This window comes from Dermacentor silvarum, chromosome 4, assembly GCF_013339745.2.
Source record: "Dermacentor silvarum isolate Dsil-2018 chromosome 4, BIME_Dsil_1.4, whole genome shotgun sequence".
NCBI lineage: Eukaryota > Metazoa > Arthropoda > Arachnida > Ixodida > Ixodidae > Dermacentor > Dermacentor silvarum.
The window spans coordinates 44,687,279-44,696,566 of NC_051157.2; the positions used below are offsets into that span (position 1 = coordinate 44,687,279).

Consider the following 9,288-nt stretch of genomic DNA (forward strand, 5'->3'; position numbering starts at 1 on the left):
AATACTAAAGAAGAAAAAAACGTAGATCTAAACCAGATGAAAAAAGAAAACTAACCAGAAGTCTATCAATGAACCCGCGTTCACTAACGCAAGTTCATGTCCAATATGCCATAAAAACACTACGCGATAACACATATAGCCTGGTTTAAGATATTCCTAAAAACAGACTCAATGTAAGTAGAGTTCGCAAGAATCTACAGACCAAATAAAATTATTTAGCTAGCTGCCGAGAAGGAAATCCCGTAGAGACGTCAAAAAAGTGCATAGTTTCTGTTTGGAGGGGCGTGACCACGGACGAAGTATTTTGGCTACAAAAATATCGCCGCTCTCCCAGTGGCTCAAGTTATCGCGCAAAAGGACTCTCCGTCGATCACAATGTGGACTTGCACAGCTAAGAATTTCGTCTGGTTCGTTTCAAGGCCAAAATCAGAGACAACTCATGCAAGTTTAGTACCATGTAACAGCACTCCCGTGCGGCCAGGTGATACTACCGCCTGCGGTGCCAGCGGTAGCCACCATGCTTGTGAATGATGTAGACCTTGTGGCTCCCGTGGCCACCATAGCCGCCGTGCCCATGGCCATGGTGATCGTGGCCGTGACCGTAGTGGCCGTGACCGTGGCCGTGGTGATGCAAGTAGTGCTTATGATGCACCGTCTTGGTGTGGTGGTGTACCGGAATGTAAATCTTGTGCAGGTGGTGGATGTTATGGATCTTGTGCTGGGTGTGGTGCTTGTGGTACACCCTGCGCAGTAGGAAAAAAAAGAAGTAAAAAAAAAAAGATTGCATTCGCTAAGGCAATAGTGTTCGCTAGCACTTTAGAGTCTGGTGATAAGTTTACCGGTGCAAAGCTCTTACTTTCAACAAACACAAGTGGATGTACGTAGAAGCCGTATTTCCACAGACGACAAGGAAGTTTTCAGAAGTGTTTTCCGCCTTCTTTGATGCAACAGCGCTTCTTCTCTCGCAGTCTTGATTAAGATCGCAGGATTGTAATATGGTAAATGTAGAGTAAAATTGCAAGAGAAGTATATAACCTGGCTGAAAGATTGAGTGATTTGTAAAATATTTGACTCGTCACGACAGGACCTATGACAGACACTCTGATTCCGACATCCGTTGAGCGCGTGGCCGTCTTATAAGACATTTTATGTTGATATTTCAAACTTAGCGCGTTTCTTTCCCAATTTATGTCTCGTCCTCTGCACTTTCGCGCGTGTGTGATACATGTGCCACGCACAGTGCATCGTACCTCATCATACAATCATAACAAGCTTACCTGCACTCGTCACGCATGCTTCATGTTATATGCACGCATATCGTCAAGTCATTTCAACCTGCTTTCATGTATAGCTTTTTTTAGTCTTGTATACGTCGCTGTTTGCGCCCTGAATGAAGACGTCATTTGGCTGTGTGTGAACAACACGGCTTTCGTTTTTCAGTCAATGGTGTCGGTCAGACTCGAAGAAATGGTATAGCCCTAACGAAACGCGCTCTCTCACTGTTTCCACCCAGTTAAATTAAATACGGCAAGCCAGGCCATCACGAACGCAGTCCGCCTATTCATCCACCATTGCGCTTATCGGACCCAACAGAACAGGTCGATTTCCTCCGTGACGTATAATCAGGGAAAGCTCCAAAGAAGGAAGGGGGGCGAACGACCCCCCCCCCCCCCAACATTGTTTTTTTCTACCCCCCCCCCCCCCCCTCACACAGAAACACATACTATACCTGCCCTCTCTTACCACCATGGAATGCAAGTGATGGAGGACCCTCTACTGCACCACCAACGAAAATGGAGAATCATGCTCTGCTCCCCTACCCTCCAACCCCTTCAACACAAAAATCATGGTGCCACCTCTGCATAGAAGTCACGCTAACAACCAGAAAACCACATGCTTTCTGAGACTACAAAGTTTCCTATTATGGTCGTTCGCATGCTTTAGACAACACTTTTTTTTTTGGCAGGCTGCAATCGACACATGCACAATGAGCGCCGCCCGACAAGATAATGAACTCCGACACATGCCAGACGCCGCATATACGCTTGTAACTTGCTCGACGAGTTGTCTGACTCTTTGTCTAGCCGTGCATAGCAAGCATTAACAGTATACAGCATGCAAATAATGTCAGCTTTTAATTTGTAAAACAAGAAATTCGCCGAACCAATCCCGTGCAGCAGCCGTGGCTGAATCATTCAATCAAAGGCACCTATAGATGAACCACTGCGTGATCCCGCACGCATTTCATTTTCTTTTCCTGTTCTTTTTTTTTTTATCCACCACTACCTTTCTGTGCCAGGATCACAAAAAAATTCAGTCATTCTTTCTTCTTTAGGTATATTCGTCTCTCTTTTTTTTTTAGTTCCACGTAAATAACGTATTGTCAAGGACTTCCAGTATGTGATACTGAAAGTGTATCGAGTAAATTATATGCTAAAGAACAGGAGGCTGGTAGGCTCATTTATGCTGCACGGAATAAGGGAGTGGAGTATGCTTGGCAGGCGTCCTAGAAAAACGGCAGGCGTCTCTTTAGCGCCCTAATCGAATCAACAATGTGGCCCGTCGCAGTGAGTCAGCCACTTTTCTAGTCGAGGGCAAGCGATTCCATAGAAAAAATACACACAAATATTACTCGTGTAAAAGTCATGAGAAAATCAAAATGACGCACGCACCCCATATCTGGCGCCATCGAGCATGAACGAAGGAATTCGCGCGCTGTTCTATAGGTTTCTGTACGATCAGCGCACGTGGGATGGTCGTTGACACGTCACCTTTTGTTTTGCTTTCTTTATTGTTGTTATTTGATGTTTATTTGCAAATTTGGTCAGTAGGTGAACGTGAAAACCACTCCTCCCCCCCCCCCCCCCCCCACACACACACACACACACTTTTTTTTTTTTCTCTGCGAGCTTATTCTAGCAATATAGATATTCTTCTGAATCTAAGCAAGTTCGATTTTCAACACATACTCCGGAGTAAAAGAAAACCGTCAATTGCAGCGCATAAAACCACGTTAATTAGGTATGTATATTTCATATATTAGTGGTCTATGCCTTGCCGGAAGAAAACAAAATGTCGGGCGTAGGAAGAATTCTCGAAGCTTCTGCAGCTAGGCTCGAAATACTTCTCGGACGGCTAAAAGGAAACAAAGCACAGAAATATGCGTCGCTAGCTTCGCTTGCTACAGCACATTCACATTCCTTTGCTCGCGTGGGAAGCAATAACAAATATGAACATAAATTTGATGCATACAGCCGTAGATATCATTCTGATTTTGTCATCTCTCAGACTTTGGGAAAGTTTGTCAGAGGAAAGATGTGAACACGATTTTGCAATACGGTTTCTTTATTATCGCTGATTTCTGATGCCTTGACTTCACCTCGCGACTACAGAAATTTAGTACCAAGAACGGAACGCGTTTGCAAAGCACTTGCCACAGACAAAATGGCGTAGGAATGGGAGGCGCAGTGGCAACCCCTGTCTTGCGCGAGCGGTGTGTGTGCGTGTGTGTGTGCTCGGTTCGCAGGTGTTTCCACACATCTACCTTTCCCTAACCAAAGACAGCCGCGTTCGAGCACGGTTATAACCTGAGACACGCGTTTCGAAAGCTTGGACGCTGCAGGGAAAGGGGGGTGACAGGGATGACGGCCCCAGTCCGCATGTTATCACCTCAATTACGATTCTAGCCATATTGGTTATGTCAAATGAAATGTGCGGAGAAGCACACTTGCGGGTTTTTGCATGTCGTCAGAAAATTGGCAGCTGTGTTTTGAGTTTTCATTTTACCCTGCTTTATTGGTATTATATCCGTCCAATGTTTTTCTTTCCTACAGCTAAGAGTAAAAGGGTAGCAGGCGCCGTCTGCGATGCTGACTTCATGCCCCTATAGGAAGTACACTCACAATAATACATAAATTTGAAGGTATACACGGCAGGCGAAGCCAGAAAGACACGAGACTGCCGCCAAAAGTTGACTAAAGAGCCAAGAACAAAGCTCGTGGGTATAGCGTGTGCGGAAGGAAGAACGGTTGCGGAAGCAACGGGTACAGTCGCCAGCTTTTTTGAAGATGGTCGGGTGAATGCCGTCCAAAAGTTTCGTTCAGACTCCCCGCCCACAGCAAGCCTCAGGCACGACATGTATGAGATTCTGCTTTCTCGCCTGCTCCACCGCAAAAACCCATCACTAGTGAAAACATTGCGGGATGAATCGACCTCTCTTACTCTCTTTTTCTTCATCTTCTTCTTTTTTTTTTTCTTGGGCTCTCAGGTTGCGAAAGTGACTTCGTGCTACAGGCTTCCAACGTAAAGTTCATTGGCAACTAGTTGTTTATCGGCTGCTCCAAAGGAAGTGTTTCTGAGCACAATCACATAGTGTATAATAGATTTAGTTGCGTTTTCTCTTTTCTTTTTTGCCTTCGAGCACGTATTGAAAGAAATCGAGCTGCAATGGGGGATGTTGTGTTACGAGGGTGCTAAGGAGCCTATTGACCTAAGTTTCCTTTCTTCTTCTTTCTTTCTTTCTTTCTTTCTTTCTTTCTTTCTTTCTTTCTTTCTTTCTTTCTTTCTTTCTTTCTTTCTTTTCTTTCTTTCTTTCTTTCTTTCTTTCTTTCTTTCTTTCTTCTCGATCCCGTCCCTGGCCTCGGCCTTTTGAACCTGATAGCTGCATCCAGGAACAGACGAGCTTTAGAAGTTCGAACGAAATGGCGAATCACCTGTGCCACCCGCGCAGAACATAAACCGCGATCTTCAAAGGAAAGAAATGTTGTGACATCCACATACATTGTTTATTTGCAGTGTCGTCTAGATATCTCCTTGATTTATGACGCCTTCTTTTCTTTCGTTTTATTTCTTTATTTATTTTTAAAAAGTTTGTCGGAGTGATAGAGCCACTGGAGTACACGTGTCGATCAAAGTAAATGTAAGAATGCAAAGCGCACGCGCACGTGGCAGACTTCTTTGTCTCCTTCGAGCCTACTGAAACAAAAAAAAAGAACCTTAAGGACACCTCCGCCTATAGCGTAAATATTGACGTCTTTTATGTATGTGAGTGGTTGTTTATTCAATAAACATGGAAGGAGGAAGGATGGAAAGTCCTGGTGGCCGCGCTGTAACTGTCTAGTTAAAGCCGCTGACGCCTAAGCGGCGGCCAGCGGAGCTAGGAGGAGTACCGTAGCAAAGAGCAGGCAGAGATGATAAAAGAGAGGATAGGTAATAATAAGCACTAAAGCGTATTTGCGATTACATATGCAGTTCGCGACTAAGACAGCATTCACCTTTAATTCGCGTATGTAGTGTCACAGCGCAGTGTTTGCACTGTCCTACACGCCGTCACTATATATACACGCAGTCACTATGGGTACTGTTTGAAGTACAGCCGAAGGTGCGAGCCCGGACTGCTCTGTATACAAAGGCGCAGAGTTCTATGAGATGCTTCCCGCTCGCGCGAGGAGCCGCGTGGCAGAGGAGCGCCTCAGCGCTGTCAACCGGCAAACCTTCTAATTTATTAGTATTATTATTATTTTTAATTAGCTATTGCGTGTGCCGAAGTAGCGCTTGTGCGACTTTGTTGTTTAGCCGGCCGGAGGCAAAGGAAATGTATAGATCGCGTCTTTTATTAAGCGTCAGATACTTCACATTAGTTCTTTAAACGACAACTTTACGGCGTATGCATTTGTTTGGGAAAAGTTAAAGGCGATTCTCCTTCGAGGCTTACACCCACTCTTCAGGAAGCTCACCTGACTCCTTGCTTTGGAATGCCGACCGTCGCTCCCTGTTCTCAGTATACACTAGCCAGCCAAACACGCCGCAACGCCTTTTCATTACTTCACGGCCTCTGGAGGAGCAGGTCATATGAATTTAAGTCACCGTGGCACGCAAGTGAGGCAAACGGTAATATCTGAAGTGTTGCGGCTCGTGTGTAGGTCACAAGGTTTATCGACAAATCACTTCAGCACGCGATGAACGCGAATCGGCATCGAACGGCGTAGGATGACGGCTGCACACGCCGTCACGCAAGATGGACACAGAGCCAACAGACTTATCTCTCGGAATGCACGGCCATTACTATACGGCTACAACCATAAAAGTTCTCTGGCCCGATTTGTTATGCAACTGCAGTTATCTCTGGCCCAAACCCATCCTTGAACGCACCAGCACATGAGGAGGCTGTGGTAGGATGAAAAGTGCCTAGTCTGGCGATATTTGTCACGCGAGCACCACCGTCTTTTAGAGGTATATAGGTATAAGGTACGCCCACAGTACGCCGGATGTCGCTGCAAGTGTCATCGTTTCAAAGCTTAATGTGGCACAACTTTATTGGCAGGAATTATGACAAGTGGCATGCCCCAACGCTCTCGAGGTCCTCTCTTTTATGTTGGACTTCTTATTCGAGACAACTCGTGTCTTGTTTTAGCGGAAGGGGTGGGCGAATATTTCGAACTTTAAGTACAAATCGAATAAGTCTGTTCCGAATCTTCAAGTTCTCGATAGATTTGAGAATTCGATATTGAATTTCTTCGAATATTTGGATATAGCCAAGTATGCGGGGTCACTACAATTTCAAGAGTCATGCCTGCCATTAAAAAGTCCGATGCCACGGTACACAGGCCACTTGAGGTGCACGTTGTAAACCGATCTAGATCTGTGGCCAGTTTTCTCATTGGCAAGCTGCATAATTGATTCGACCTACAAGTACGTGCATTGCAGGAAATAAATAAGATTTTGTTTCTCTGTTCCTCCCCTTGTTCTTTTTTTTTTTCGACAAGCAAGAAAAAAATGGGGTCGAATGTAGAATCGAATAGAAAAAAATAAATAGAATCGAATCGATTCTATATTTGAAGCCCCTATTTTCCCGAAAACTCGCATTTGATTCGATTCGAAGACTTCACTATTCGGACACCTGCAGCACAGTGGACATGGCTAAACGCGAGCACAAGTTCCCGAGAGGAGGTTTATCTCCCAGGATAGGATAGGATAGGAATAAACTTTATATGTCCAACGTATATGTAAACTTTATATGTTTATCTCCCACACACGCACTTTCTTTCACAAACACACGATCACTATCAGTGTATCATCAGTGTATCTGGGAGCTCAAATAAAGTTCGAGCTCAAAGTTACAACTCCGTTACCCCAAGCCCTATTCCGAGTGCCACATTATTTGACCCCCACAAAGGCAGCTAATATATAGATAGAGCGCGTAATGATGAACTCACGGTACGGGAACTGGGTAGTGCACCGGGTAGTACTGCTTGTGTTCCCGGTGGATGGGTATGGGGATGGGCACCATGCTGAATCCGTGGTGGCCGCCCAACGCAGATGCGGCCAAGGCAATCTTGAGCAGCTTTCCCTGTTCGGTGGGCTGAACCAGGGTGCAGAGCACGACCAACGACGCGGCCGCCAAGTACCGTCGCCACCCGGACATCGTGTCGCTCTTCCCGCGTTGATGGCACACACCGCAGAGACCTGAGTCGTATCACACGCTTCAACCGCACCCGATGATTTCAGGACACCGTATCAAGAACTTGCTGAGCACTTTTGAAAACGCGAAACCGACTCGATCAGCAGCTACCGAGACTCGGAAAGTTCGCACGACTCTTCTTGAAATTTGAGAAAGAGACGCAAGGGGAGGTTGTCAGGAGATGACACGAGATCGTCAAACGGACTGCTGCTCTGCGGGGAAAAAAAATAGAGACCCCGTAATGATAATTTGCTACTTTGCCGAAGCATGACCTTAGCTTTCTGAGGAGGTATTGGTGTGCTAGTTGGTTGATCGTGATTGTTGTAAAGGCAGCGCACTTGTGGATACATAGACGAACACCAACCAAAATCCGAATCAAACGCGAGCGCTTGGCTTTCATTATGGAACATGGTCAGTGGGTACTGCCATGATTGTCCGTGGCGTTCCGTTCGCAATAATTCTTAAGTTCGCGTATAAGACACCCGCTGATCACGTGTAAAACTCTTAGCACTTGATCAGGCTATCCGCGAGGCGATCTATAAGCCTCATAGTGTATATGCAAATACGTGTACACTCACCGATTCGGTGTAGCCAAAAGTCCACCACCTTCCAAAGTATCTATGTCAATTGCCATGGCTGCCATAGCTCGCCCCTTTTATACATGCAGCACAACATGCTTTCCCGACTAGTAGAGAAAGTGAGCCCACCGTTCCCGACCCTCCTCTCCTGTCTTTACCCAGCCGTTCAAAGCCAGAACAGTAGTTTAAAAAAAATAATAAAAGAACAAAATCAGCTGAGATCAGGAAGAAGAAACCGTGGCCAGCGGAGCCTGGCGATTCTCAGAATAGTGAGTTGGCCGTGGAACTCAGGCAGGCATCCAGGCGTCAAGAGAAAAACATGGCGATGACGGCAAGCCGGCGACATCGTCGGATGCCGGCACGGGGAACGATGGTGCGGCTCTGTTTAGTGTCGAGTGCCTCTTGAGCTGTTGTTTACCGTGGCTGTTGTTTGTCGTTGTTTTGGATGCTGACGCCCATTGTCGTCATGAAAGCGACGCTCTTACGACTCGCAATACACACAACGGCTGTGAATGTCAAGGCTTGCCACCAAGAGCAATGCACGAACGAAGCCACCAGGGAAGAGCACTGTGAAGCGGTAGCCTGCACTTTTCTTTTTTTCTTCTTCTTCTTTTACAGCGATATACAAGTTTCGGATATTTCTTCCAGCTTGTTTTGGCGTCTGTCCGAAGTTGTCATCATCATGCTCACCGCCACGTTTCCTTTGGTGAAGTGTACTCACCATAGTAAAAAATAATAACTGTAATTGTCTGCACCCAAGATTCAATGACGGCTCGTGACGTGTGAGCTGTTTTATCATCGTGGTCGTTCGGCGTCGCGTCGTCGTCAAGTCTGCTACCGCTAGTCTGAGCAGACTTCCTTGGGGTAAGTTTTGCACGAGGTGCTTCTTTAAGTGATCCTGTGCACTTTCTTCTCGAGAGCTTATTGTAGAAGCTATGAACATATGAGTGCATTATAAGGTTGTCGCAACCGTTATAGCAGGAGCGTCCAAGTCCGGTGTTGATTAAAAATTAGTTTTGATTAAAACTCAAGTTTTAGCGTTATATGGTACGTGCTAAGTTGAAAACGGTCCCGGTGAGTCCTTAAGTGAGACTTCGGAAACCAACACTTGATGTCACACTTGCTAAGGGTACCTTGAGGCTAAAGAACTATAAAGAACGCGCCTGAAACAACTATACATCAGCACGTACAGTGATACGAGTGTGAGATAGTCATAACATAATTTTTCCATAAACGTGTGTCAGAATTTCT

The 9,288-nt window shown here is 45.8% G+C and overlaps 1 protein-coding gene across 1 annotated transcript; it reads right to left on the bottom strand.

Annotated features, from left to right (window-relative positions):
• Positions 1-461: 461 nt before the first annotated feature.
• LOC119448085 (histidine-rich glycoprotein-like) lies at positions 462-7,476 on the bottom strand. The gene is made up of 2 exons (XM_037711566.2): positions 7,215-7,476; positions 462-743 (listed from the first exon to the last, which is right to left on the bottom strand). The coding sequence occupies exons 1-2, from the start codon at positions 7,421-7,423 to the stop codon at positions 488-490; spliced, it is 465 nt and encodes a 154-aa protein (XP_037567494.1). The 5' UTR covers positions 7,424-7,476; the 3' UTR covers positions 462-487.
• Positions 7,477-9,288: the final 1,812 nt, after the last annotated feature.

What these genes read in the sequence shown, in the direction of transcription:
- LOC119448085 (XM_037711566.2), bottom strand. Translation starts at nt 7,423, where the DNA reads ATGTCCGGGTGGCGACGGTACTTGGCGGCCGCGTCGTTGGTCGTGCTC. An exon ending in CACTACCCAGTTCCCGTACC is followed by an intron (nt 744 to 7,214) that starts GTGAGTTCATCA and finishes CCTACTGCGCAG; the next exon opens with GGTGTACCACAAGCACCACA.